General features: G+C 44.3%; 1 protein-coding gene across 2 annotated transcripts in view; it reads left to right on the top strand.

The window, feature by feature from the left end:
- The window catches only part of LOC139392184 (adenylate cyclase type 2-like), an 82,426-nt gene that overhangs the window by 29,464 nt on the left and 39,105 nt on the right, over positions 1–13,857 (top strand). For both annotated transcript variants that reach the window (XM_071139967.1, XM_071139966.1), the window contains exons 3-5: positions 3,634–3,795; positions 6,243–6,392; positions 10,729–10,886. In XM_071139967.1, the coding sequence (XP_070996068.1) occupies positions 3,634–3,795; positions 6,243–6,392; positions 10,729–10,886 (470 nt within the window). The remainder of the gene's footprint in view (positions 1–3,633; positions 3,796–6,242; positions 6,393–10,728; positions 10,887–13,857) is intronic.

The following is a 13,857-nucleotide window of genomic DNA, read 5'->3' as shown; positions in this document are numbered from 1 at the left end:
GTGATGAGGGGTGGTCGTTTCGTCGCAGACCCATTACGGATGCAGGCAATTAGGCAGTGATCACTGAGATCTTGATTGAAAACAGCAGAGGTGCATTTGGAGGGCGAGTTAGTTAGGGTGAGATCTATGAGGGTGCCTGTGTTTATGGATTTGGAGTTTGATAATTTGTGTGAGATTGAGGGCATCAAGCTTGGATTGTAGGATGGCCGGTGTGTTAAGAATGTCCCAGTTTAGGTCACCTAGTAGCACAAGCTCAGAAGATAGATGGGGGGAAATCAATTCACATATGGTATCGAGGGCACAGCTGGGGGCAGAGGGAGGTCTATAGCAAGCGGCAACAGTGAGAGACTTGTTTCTAGAAAGGTGCATTTTTAGAAGTAGAAGCTCAAATTATTTGGGTACATACTTGGATAGTAATACAGAACTCTGCAGGCTATCTTTGCAGTAGATTGCAACACCGCCCCCTTTGGCAATTCTATCTTGGCGGAAAATGTTATAGTTAGTGATGGTTTTTGGTGGTTTTCCTAAGTCAGGATTCAGACATCCAGGTTGGCAGAGTGTGCTAAAGCAGTGAGTAAAACAAACTTAGGGAGTAGGCTTCTAATGTTAACATGCATGAAACCAAGACTTTCACGGTTACAGAAGTCAACAAATGAGAGCACCTGGGGAGTAGGAGTGGAGCTAGGCACTGCAGGGCCTGAATTAACCTCTACATCACCAGAGGAACAGAGGAGAAGTAGGATAAGGGTATGGCTAAAGGCTATACGAACTGGCCATCTAGCATGTTCGGAACAGAGAGTAAAGGGAGCAGGTTTCTGGGCACGATAGCATAGATTCAAGGCATAGTGTACAGACAAAGGTAAGGTAGGATGTGAATACATTGGAGGTAAACCTAGGCATTGAGTAATGAAGAGAGAGATATAGTCTCTAGAGATGTTTAAACCAGGTGATGTCATCGCATATGTAGGAGGTGGGACAACATGGTTGGTTAAGTCATATTGAGCAGGGCTAGAGGCTCTACAGTGAAATAACTGCTGAGATCTAGAAAAAATAAACTTGTTTCAAAATTATTAATTTTTTAAACAGAAAAGTGGTGTGTGCATATGTATTCAACCCCTTTGCTATGAAGCCCCTAAATAAGACCTGGTGCAACCAATTACCTTCAGAAGTCACATAATTAGTTAAATAAAGTCCACCTGTGTGCAATCTAAGTGTCACATAATCTGTCACATGATCTCAGTATATATACACCTGTTCTGAAAGGTCCTAGAGTCTGCAACGCCACTAAGCAAGGGGCACCACCATGCACCAACCACCAAGCAAGCAAATGGCAAACCCCAGACTTCAATCCAATTGAGAATCTGTGGTATGACTTAAAGATTGTGGTACACCAGTGGAACCCATCCAACTTTAAGGAGCTGGACCAGGTTTGCCTTGAAGAATGGGCAAAAATCCCAGTGGCTAGATGTGCCAAGCTTGTAGAGACATACCCCAAGAGACTTGCAGCTGTAATTGCTGCAAAAGGTGGCTCTATAAAGTATTGACTTTTGGGGGGGTGAATAGTTATGCACAGCTCAAGCTTTCTATATTTTCTTTCTTATTTATTGTTTGTTCCACAATAAAAAATATTTTGCATCTTCAAAGTGTTAGGCATGTTGTGTAAATCAAATGATACAACCCCCCCAAAAATCTATTTAAATTCCAGGTTGTAAGGCAACAAAACAGGAAAAATGCCAAGGGGGTGAATACTTTTACAAACCACTGCATTAATATTATACATGCCCGTCTGTTTTGGCTAAGAGTTGAGGAAAGACTGACTGCGTCAATTCTTGTTTTTATGGAAATACCATTGCATAGTCAACTTACATACAGCACTGACACACACAGTTACACCCCCAGGCATGCCATCAGGGATCTTTTCACATTCCCCAGGTCCAGAAGAAATCCAAGGAAATGTACAGTATTATACAAAGCCATGAGTGCATGGAACACCCTTCCATCTTATATAGCTCAAGTGAACAGCAAACCTGGTTTCAAAAAACCCAATTAAGCAACAGCTCACGGCACAACAGTCTCCCCCATTTGACCTACTTGTTGTGTGTATGTACTGACATGTATGTGGAACTGACAGGTGCACACACACTACATGTTAGTTTTTTAATGTATGTAAATTGTAAGTCTTTTGTCTGTAATGTCTTTTTCGTTAAATGTCGGACAACAGTAAGATTAGCTGTCACCATTGGCGTCGGCTGATGGGAATCCTAGTAAATCAAATCAAATCTGCACAATATCCCTCTATCCCTCTAGTAGTCATAGTGTATGTCATCTCTCTGTCTTTCCTGAACCCTTTGAACTACTGTGATATAGACACTCACCGTGACCCTTTGTTGACTTCCTATTCCACTTCCTACTTCCTGTCCCTGTCAGACACCACTTCCTGTTAGTGAGGTCTTGGTTCGTGTCCATGGTGCTGCATGGAGTCAGGGCCATGGGTTGTGATGGGATACGCTCTGAGCCATGACCTCCTTATCTGTTTGTTTAGTTCCTGTGTCCAGCTCCTCCTTTCCTGTTCTGATCCTGGTATATCAGTAGTGCTATAACTATAACGTGGTATGATTTAGGCTGTTATTAACTCTGCGCTGCAAAAGGTTCCCCAAACTAATGTTGTATAATGAGCAAACTTGCCTAAGGATTTAGCTCAGTAGGCTAATGCACACACGTGATTCATGATTAGGGTTGCAAAATTCTGTTAACTTTCCCAAAATTCAGGGGTTTTCCCAAAAATGATGTTTGGAAGATTCCAGGAATCAGCAGGAAATCCGGAATCATGCAACCAGAATTTCTGGAAAACGGGGTATTTTAGTAGTCACTAGTCATGATTTATGTAGTAGACCAAACATTTAAGAGTCAGAGAAAAGTTTGTGCTGATGCCTGGGGGAACATAGTGCAGTGACAGAAGTGACTTCTTGGAATGTTCCATTACTTCCTCTCTCCCAGGATGTCATCGTGTAACATGCTAAAGTGTCTTCCTGTAATATTTAATGGGGAGAATCTCAATTGGTTTTGCTCACCTCCATCTTCTGGAAACAGATGCGCTTGTATGAAATTAGACTCTCCTTCTCGACCCACGCGTCTTCAGACAAAGGATGTTAACCTGGGTGGATCCCAAAATAAATGTCTAAAGTGATACAACAAATTAAGCTAGTTGTGGCAGACATTGTATAGATAAACATTAAGTAGAATATTGTTTTCAAATGTGTGCATGCTTTTCTCCATCAAGAAAACAACAGCTGATTCAAAGGGGTGTGGCATATTGTAAAACACTTCTGTGCTAGATGCCGTGAGGACGCTCTTGTGCGTCCTCTGTCAAAGAAGGTAATTGAGGAGTGGAGCAGACTCCTTCGTTTGCCTACTAACGAATTGACAATCCCCTCGACCACTCAACCACTTATTTGGTTTCCGGATCACAGAAGAAAGGAGGATGGAGGAGTCGAGGAGAGGACAAACTTTTGTCCAATTGAGAATCTCCCTATGACTTCCTACTTCCTTTCTCCCTTCTTCCTATTCACAGTGTTTGTGGTGTAACATGTTAAAGTTTCCCCCGGTAACATCCTGTGTCTTCCTCTCTCCCAGGTGTCCTTCTTCCTGTTCATAGTGTTTGTGGTCTACACCATGCTGCCGTTCTCCATGAGGGGAGCAGTCCTAGCCAGCATCATCACATGTTTATCACACACAATCACACTCAGTGTGTGTCTGGCGTTTACTGCAGAAGCCTTGGAACCACTGGTGTGGCAGGTAAGGGTATACACACACACACACACACACACACACACACACACACACACACACACACACACACACACACACACACACACACACACACACACACACACACACACACACACACACATTTAAACATAAACACACACACAGATTCAAAGCACACACTCACACACACCACATACACACACATACATTTGATTTTCATACATTTTTATGATATAACCCATTTTGACAGTTGGCCCATCTACTGGAAATCACTCAGTTCTGCCTCCAGTGCAAGACAATCAACATCAACCTGCTTCTATCCAGCGGCTCTCTCTGTTTGTCCCCTTCTCTCTCTGCTCCCGATCTCTCTCTCTCTCTCTCCTCCCGATCTCTCTCTCTCTCTCTCTGCTCTGTGTGGGCCCTCAGTACGCTCCTCATTACCAGAGTAGAGCTCTCAGTCTAAATGAATAGCTACTCTGAGAGCTGGGGCTAGAGGCTGAGCCTGTGTGCCAAATAGCATCCTATTCTCTACAGGCCCTGGTCAAACGTAGTGCACAACATAGGGAATAGGATGCCATCTTGGATGCTGCCGAGGAATAAATGAACTGGGCATAATGTCCTGCTCTATCGAAGCTAGCTAGGTCAGTGAAGGTACAACAGAACTTAATGCATCAGTATGTCTGTGCTGTTGGTCAATGCTAACAATATGTTCACATAGCCAGAAATAAAAGGCTTGGATGTTACCCACAAAGTCTGTGACATAGGTATGCATGCAGGTAGGCTGGCACGTGCACATGCACACACAGGTACACACAACCTCAGCCAATCTCTATCCCTCTCAGGGTGCTTGCGTGTGCACACACACACACAGTCACACACACAAAACCATGGTCTACTGGAAAAACCCTTTACATGTCTCTGTAAATAAACATGCATTAAACACACGTATTGCCTGGTCTTCTGAAGACCCGTGTCTATTTATTTACAGGGCTTTGATGAGCCTGATGTTGACATAGTGGCAAACTACATGAACAAGATGTGTGTACTAGGGCAGGTTTATGGGGCAATAATGTGTTATTGAGTTGTATAGATGGACATTGGGTTATTAGATTATAGAAGACTTCATCTGCACTGGCGTCAGACACTGAGTTTATCTTTATGAGTCTCCTCTGTGTGTATGTTAGAGAGAGAGTGGGGGGGATTTGCATTTCTCTTGATTGAGTCATTCACATGTGACTCTTTCAGTATTTTATTAAAGTCTCCAGTAGCATCTGTGTTCTTCTATACCCCTTCTTTCCCACCAGCTGACCATTGTGAAGTTTCCTCATGTCTGTATGAGGACCATGCATCAGTCAGTTAGGGGGTGTCTGATGTGTGAGGACACTGTGAGACAAGACAGTAACGACTAACAATTGGTTACCATGTAATTGGGGAGAAAAAGGGTTAAAAAATAATAATTTTATTTAAAAAAGAAATCCTGATCCTGAACATCTCTAAAACTAAGAGCATTTTATTTGGTACAAATCATTCCCTAAGTTCTAGACCTCAGCTGAATCTGGTAATGAATGGTGTGGCTGTTGAACAAGTTGAGGAGACTAAATTACTTGGTGTCACCTTAGCTGGTCATGGTAAAAAATATATATGTTCAATGGTTGTAAAGATGGGGAGAGGTTTGTCCTCAATAAAGAGATGCCTGCTTTTTTTACACCAAAATCCACAAAGCAAGTCCTACAGGCTCTAGTTTTATCTTATCGTGATTATTGTCCAGTCATATGGTCAAGTGCTGCAAAGAAAGACTTAGTGAAGCTGCAGCCGGCCCAGAACAGAGCGGTACGTCTTGCTCTTCATTGTAGTCAGAAGGCTAATACAGCACCTTGCAAAAGTATTCATCCCCCTTGCCGTTTTTCCTCGTTTGTTGTATTACAACCTGTTATTGAAATAGATTTTTATTTGGATTTCATGTAATGGACATACACAAAAGAGTTGAAAATGGAAAAGTGAAAAGTGGTGCGTGCGTATGTATTCAACCGTTTTGCTATGAAGCCCCTAAATAAGATCTGGTGCAACCAATCACCTTCAGAAGTCACATAATTAGTTAAATAAAGTCCACCTTGATATTTTTATATTTGTATTTTTTTATTTGACCTTTATTTGGCTAGGCAAGTCAGGAATGGCAATGGTAATGTCTGGGTGTGGGTTTGTTAGATTGGTTGTCTGGTAAAATGTATTCAGTCTGTAAAATGTATTCAGTCTGTAAAATGTATTCAGTCTGTAAAATGTATTCAGTCTGTAAAATGTATTCAGTCTGTAAAATGTATTCAGAATTTTCTCTTAGGAGGACTAAGGCTATTTTACTCCCTCTCCTCTCCTCTCCTCTCCTCTCCTCTCCTCTCCTCTCCTCTCCTCTCCCCTACCAATCCTCTCCTCTCCTCTTGTCTCGTCTCCCCTACCCCTCCTCTCCTCTCCTCTATCAGATCCTGGCTAACATCATTATCTTTACGTGTGGTAACCTGGCTGGAGCGTACCATAAGCACCTGATGAACCTGGCCCTCAGACAGACCTACCAGGATACTTGCAACTGCATCAAGTCCCCCATCAAACTGGAGTTTGAGAAACACCAGCAGGTAGGCCTACTTTGCACAGACATAAACAGTTATAGACACATGCGCATATACACACAAGCACATAGAGCTTATGCAGTATACATTGTGTGTGTGTGTGTGTGTGTGTGTGTGTGTGTGTGTGTGTGTGTGTGTGTGTGTGTGTGTGTGTGTGTGTGTAAGTTAAAAAAAATAGAGCACCAATTCGGTGCCTGAGGCAGTTAAAGGATTGAACTTGAATCTGTGTCCTGTTCGTCATTGTGCCTCTAACCGGGTATCCAGAGCAATCGTCCCTTACCTAAACCGGCACCTTCATTTTGGTGTAAGCCGGAGCTCCCCGGTGCTGCAGCCAGTCCAGCAAGTGGCAGAGCTCCAACCTGCAGACTGCCAGTCAGCCCTGCAGCCAGTCCAGCAAGTGGCAGAGCTCCAACCTGCAGACTGCCAGTCAGCCCTGCAGCCAGTCCAGCAAGTGGCAGAGCTCCAACCTGCTCAACCTGCAGACTGCCAGTCAGCCCTGCAGCCACTCAGCTGGCACCCCATCCGACACAGCCTGAGTCTCTCCTGGTCAACCTGCAGACTGCCAGTCAGCCCTGCAGCCACTCAGCTGGCACCCCAACCGACACAGCCTGAGTCTCTCCTGGTCAACCTGCTGTTACCAGACCGACCTGCCTCTGGCTCCGAACCAGGATGCACATCTAGCCCCCATATGAGAGCCTCCACCTAACCAGTGCGCTTGTCCTGTTCTGGCTGAAGATACCTGGCCTGACTTGGTGGGATGGCCTCCTCCACCAGCCTGGACACCTCTAGCAGCATGGCATGACTCAAGCTGGGCAGTCCAGCCTCACAGACACTGTGAGTACCTTGACCCTCACTACCCGCCCCCTCCATGCCATGGAACGGGTGGCGACATGGGGCTGCGGGACTCCTGCCTCCTCCAGTGTCTTAAAATCACTGGCCTTCACAAACCGGAAACTGGGGACACAGCCATGCCTGCACAAGAGGGTTTCTTCTGAATTAAAAATCTACTTCATACATTTTGGGGCAGCAGTAGAAAAACCTCTCTCAAACCCTCTCTCTGGCCCTGGGACATAGAGACAAACTTTGTGACTTCTTACAGCTGAGGTAGGCGACCAATTGTCCTGCATCAGAAGGCCATTTCACACCAGGGAACAGAGTCAGTGGACCTGGTCAGCCAACCAGTGCCAACCCGGGAGCAGCAGAACCCCACTCTGCCTCTCAACTCTTCAGCTGTTTCCAGGATGGCAGGTTGAGACAACCTCTATATTTAAAAAGTTATATTTAACCTTTATTTAACTAGGCAAGTCCGTTTAGAACAAATTCTTATTTACAATGACAGCCTACTAAAAGGCAAAAAACATCCTGCGGGGACGGGGGCTGGGATTAAACATTTTAATACAAAAATAAATAACATAGAAATATTGGACAAAACACACATCACGGCAAGAGAGACATCACAACACTACATAAAGAGAGACCTAAAGACAACAACATAGCAAGTCAGCAACTCATGACAACACAGCATGGTAGCAACACAACATGACAACAACATGGTAGCAACACAACATGACAACAACATGGTAGCAACACAACATGGTAGCAACACAACATGGTAGCAGCACAAAACAGGGTACAAACATTATCGGTCACAGACAACAGCACAAAGGGCAAGAAGGTAGAGACAACAATACATCACGCAAAGCAGCCACAACTGTCAGTAAGAGTGTCCATGATTGAGTCTTTGAATGAAGAGATTGAGAAAACTGTCCAGTTTGAGTGTTTGTTGCAGCTCGTTCCAGTTGCTAGCTGCAGAGAACTGAAAAGACGAGCGACCCAAGGATGTGTGTGCTTTGGGGACCTTTAACAGAATGTGACTGCCAGAACGGGTGTTGTATATGGAGGATGAGGGCTGCAGTAGATATCTCAGATAGGGGGGAGTGAGGCCTAAGAGGGTTTTATAAATAAGCATCAACCAGTGGGTCTTGCGACATGTATTCAGAGATGACCAGTTTACAGAGGAGTATAGATTTGGTGGCAAATCTGATGGCCGAATGGTAAAGAACATCTAGCAGCTCGATAAACTCCTGTCCTCCACCTCAACTCACGTCTGGACCCTTTCCACATGAACAATGTTGCCTCTGGACATTCCCAACTGGTGTTAGTGTGTCTTTGACAATCACATCACTTACACTAGACAGTTTCAACATGAGTCCTTCCTGTTCGCTGTGTGTGTGTCTGTATTGAGTGTGGTATTAAAAGTGTGAATTGTTTCTCTGTCTCCAACTGGTCACTCTATGTCCTCTAACTGGGACACTGGGACAATGGGACAATGGGACAGTTGTACCTGTATTTTAAACCGGCACCTCTATCGGAGGCTTTTTTTCAGTGTGTATGTGTGTGTTTGTATGGGTATGTGTTTGTATGGGTGTGTGTGTGTGTGTGTCTGTGTGTGTGTGTGTGTGTGTGTGTGTGTTTGTATGGGTGTGTGTGTGTGTGTGTGTATGGGCGGGTGTGTGTATGTGTGTGTGCGTGTGTGTATGTGTGTGTTTGTATGGGTGTGTGTGTGTGTGTATGTGTGAGTGTGTGTTTGTATGTGTGTGAGTGTGTGTGTGTTTGTTTGTACGGGTGTGTGTATGCGTGTGTATGAGTGTGTTTGTATGGGTGTGTGTGTGTGTGTGTGTGTCTGTATGTGTGTGTATGTATGGGTGGATGTGTGTGTGCGTATGTGTATGTGTGTGTTTGTATTGGTGTCTTTGTGTGTATGTGTGTGTATTTGTATGGGTATGTGTGTGTGTGTGTTTATATGTGTGTGCTTGTATGTGCTTGTATGGGTGTTTGTATGGGTGTGTGTGTGTATGTGTGTGTTTGTATGGGTGTTTGTGTGGGTGCTTGTATGGGTGTGTGTGTATGTGTGTTTGTATGGGTGTGTTTGTGTGTATGTGTGTGTTTGTATGGGTGTGTGTGTGTGCTTGTATGTGCTTGTATGGGTGTTTGTATGGGTGTTTGTATGGGTGTGTGTGTATGTGTGTTTGTATGGGTGTGTTTGTGTGTATGTGTGTGTTTGTATGGGTGTGTGTTTGTGTGTATGTGTGTGTTTGTATGGGTGCCTTAGGGGGTGACACATAAATGCAGCTTAGTAGATAGTAGGGCGGGTCATTATGTCCCTCACACACCACAGGCTAATTTTCCCAAAATACAGAGGCAAATTAACACACACACACACACACACACACACACACACACACACACACACACACACACACACACACACACACACACACACTTTGAGCCCATTGCTTAAAACACAGTGGCAAATTAAATTCAGAAGAGGTTTGGGGATAGGATAGAGACTGCAGCGGTTGGTGGCTAAAAATAGACTTTGCTTGTTAACAACCTCTCTTCCTTCGTTTCCTGCCTCCCTCCCTCCCTCCCTCGCTCCCCTCCTCTCCATCTCCTCCCTCTGAATTGAAACAATGTCTGATCGATTAAAAAAAAAATATGCAGCTGTTTTGATTTTCTTTCTGTTTATGACAAAGCAAAAATCATAAATTCCTTCACTTTGAAATCCAACACACACACACACACACACACACACACACACACACACACGGTATCTCTGTCCAGCAGACTCACTTTTCTTTCTGCCTCATTATGTCACTACATAGACGTTAAGGTCATCTTAATGTCACTTCATAAAGGCATTATAACAACTGGCTGACTCTTACGTACCACCACATCCTCTGTTGCTCTTAGAAGCTGGAAATAGAATAACTAAGTGATTTTCTGTTTATAAATCACTTAAAATGACCCATTGATCTGGTATCCCAGAGGGCAGGCAGGCTTGAGAAAATGTTATTGTCGTACATAGATGAAGACATATAATCAAGTTCATGATAGCAGAAACTGGAGGAAGTGAGAGGAAAACTTCTTAATTAAATGAGATGATCTGCGTTCCTAGAGTTGAGCTGGTACCACATCTAAATGTTTGCTTCCCTTCCCAGCCTGCTGCTGGAGAAATAATTGACCACGTTGTGATGAGTGCTAGTCAGTCTGATTAACACTCACTGCAATCAATGGAAACACACACGCGCCTGCATGTACACACATGCACACACATGATTAATTGCAGACTGTGAATCAAGTACATTTCCTGCAATTTAAGAGACTGAATACAGGAAATAGCTTTTAGTAACCTTCCATTAATATTACTGTTATTACCCATAGAGAGACCTGGCCCTGATACAGAGTTATGCACTCATAAATATCTGGGTGCACTGTACACCTAAAACAGTTCATTTGGACATCACAGGACATATCTCTCTCTCTCCCTCCCTCTCTTCAGGAGAGGTTATTGTTGTCCCTGCTCCCGGCCCATATCGCCCGTGTGATGAAGGCAGAGATCATTCAGAGGTTACAGGGACCAAGGGACAGGGACTTCGGCCGGGCAGAGGGAACCAACAACTTTCACAACCTCTATGTCCAACGACACACCAACGTCAGGTACACATCTATCTCTTCTCTACTTTACTCTACTCTACTCTACTCTACCCTACTATACTCTACTCTACCCTAATCTACCCTACTCTACTCTACTCTACTCTATCCTTCTCTACCCTACCCTACTCTACTCCACTCTACCCTACTATACTCTACACTACCCTACTCTACTCTACCCTACTTTACTCTACACTACCCTACTCTACCTTATTCTACTCTACTCTACTCTACTCTACTCTACTCTACTCTACTCTACTCTATACTTCTCAACCCTACACTACTCCCCTCTACCCTACTATACTCTACTCTACTCTACTCTATCCTTCTCTACCCTACCCTACTCTACTCCACTCTACCCTACTATACTCTACACTACCCTAATCTACCCTACTCTACTCTACCCTAATCTACCCTACTATACTATACTCTACCCTAATCTACCCAACTCTACTCTATCCTTCTCTACCCTACCCTACTCTATTCCACTCTACACTACTATACTCTACTCTATACTTCTCAACCCTACTCTACTCCACTCTACCCTACTATACTCTACACTATCTCACTCTACTCTTCCCTACTCTACTCTACACTACTCTACCCTATTCTACTCTACTCTACTCTACCAGACCCTACTCTACCCTACTCTACTCTAATCTACGCTACTCTACCCTACTGTACTGTACTCTACTCTACTCTACCCTACCCAACCCTACTTTACTCTACTCTACTCTACTCTACCCTACCCTACCCTATTATACTCTACTCTACTCTACTCTACTTGACTCTACCCTACCCTACTCTTCTCTACTCTACTCTACTCTACTCTACTGTACTCTACTCTACTCTACTCTACCCTACTCTACTCTACTCTACCCTACTCTACTCTACTCTACCCTACTCTACTCTACTGTACTCTACTCTACCCTACCCTACTCTCCTCTACCCTACCCTACTCTACTCTACTCTACTCTACCCTAATCTACTCTACTCTACCCTACTCTTCGCTACCCTACTCTACTCTACCCTACTCTACTCTACTCTACTCTACTCTACTATATCTTATCCTACTCTACCCTACCCAACACTACCTGACCCTACTCCACCCTACTCTTCTCTACTCTACTCTACACTTCTCAACCCTACTCTACTCTACTCTACTCTACCCGGCTCTACTCTACTCTACCCTACTCTACTTTACTCTAACCTACCCTAATCTACTCTACTCTACTCTATCCTACCCTACTCTACCCTACCCAACCCTACCCGACCCGACCCTACTCTACTCTACTCTATTCTACCCTACTCTACTCTACTCTGCTCTACTCTACTCTATTCTGCTCTAATATACTCTACTCTACTCTACCATACTCTACTCTACCATACTCTACTCTACCCTACCCTACTCTACTCTACCCAACCCTACTCTACTTTACTCTACTCTACCCTACCCAACCCTATTCTACTCAACCCTACTCTAATCTACACTACTCTACCGGACCCTACTCTAATCTACTCTACTCTACCCTACTCTACTCTACTCTACCCTACCCTACCCTACCCGACCCTACTCTACCCTACCCTAGTCTTCTCTACCCTACTCTACTCTACTATACCCTACCCGGCCCTGCTCTACTCTACCCTACTCTACTCTACCCTACTCTACTCTATCCTACCCTACTCCACCCTACCCAACCCTACCCGACCCGACCCTACTATACCCTACTCTACTCTATCCTACTCTAATCTACTCTAATCTATCATACTCTACTCTACCGTACTCTACTCTATCCTACCCTACTCTACTCTACCCAACCATACTCTTCTCTACTTTACCCTAATCTAATCTACTCTATTCTACCCGAAACTACTCTACGCGACCCTACTCTACTCTACTCTACCCTACTCTACTCTACTCTACCCGGCCCTACTCTATTCTACCCTACTCTACTCTATCCTACTCTACTCTACTCTATCCGGCCCTACTCTATTCTACCCTACTCTACCCTACTCTACTCTACCCTACTCTACTCTACCTTACTCAACACTACTCTACTCTACTCTACTCTACTCTACTCTATCCTACTCTACTGTACTCTACCCAACTCTACTCTACTCTATCCTACCCTACTGTACTCTACTCTACTCTACTCTACTCTATCCGGCCCTACTCTATTCTACCCTACTCTACTCTTCTCCACTCTACTCTGCCCTACTCTACTCTACCCTACTCTACACTACTCTACTCTACCTTACTCCACCCTACTCTACTCTACTCTACTCTATCCTACCCGACTCTACTCTACTCTACTCTACTCTACTCTACTCTATCCTACCCTACTCTACTCTACTCTACTCTATCCTACTCTACTCTACCCCACCCTACCCGACCCAACCCTATTCTACCATACTCTTCTCTACTCTGCACTACTCTACTCTACTCTACTCTACCCTACTCTACTCTACCCTACTCTTCTCTACTCTACTCTACTATACTCTACTCTACCCTACCCAGCCCTACTCTACTCTGCCATACTCTACTCTACACTACTCTACACTCCTCTACTCTACCTTACTCCACCCTACTCTACTCTACTCTACTCTACTCTACCCTACTCTACTCTACTCTACTCTACTCTACTCTACCCTACCTGACCCAACCCTATTCTACCCTACCCGGCCCTACTCTACTCTACTCTACTCTATCCTACCCTACTCTACCCAACCCTAACCGACCCGACCCGACCCTACTCTACCCTACTCTTCTCTACACTACACTAATCTACTCTACTCTACACTACTCTACTCTATCCTACTCTAATCTAATATACTCTACTCTATCATACTCTACTCTACCCTACTCTACTCTACCCAACCCTACTCTACTATACTCTACTCTACTCTACTCTACTCCACCCGACCCTATTCTACCCGACCTTACTCTAATTTACTCTACTCTACCCTACTCTACACT

This window comes from Oncorhynchus clarkii, chromosome 32 (genome assembly GCF_045791955.1).
Source record: "Oncorhynchus clarkii lewisi isolate Uvic-CL-2024 chromosome 32, UVic_Ocla_1.0, whole genome shotgun sequence".
Classification (NCBI taxonomy): domain Eukaryota; kingdom Metazoa; phylum Chordata; class Actinopteri; order Salmoniformes; family Salmonidae; genus Oncorhynchus; species Oncorhynchus clarkii.
The sequence above is the reverse complement of the archived record's forward strand: the minus strand, read 5'-3'. Positions and strand labels throughout refer to the sequence as shown.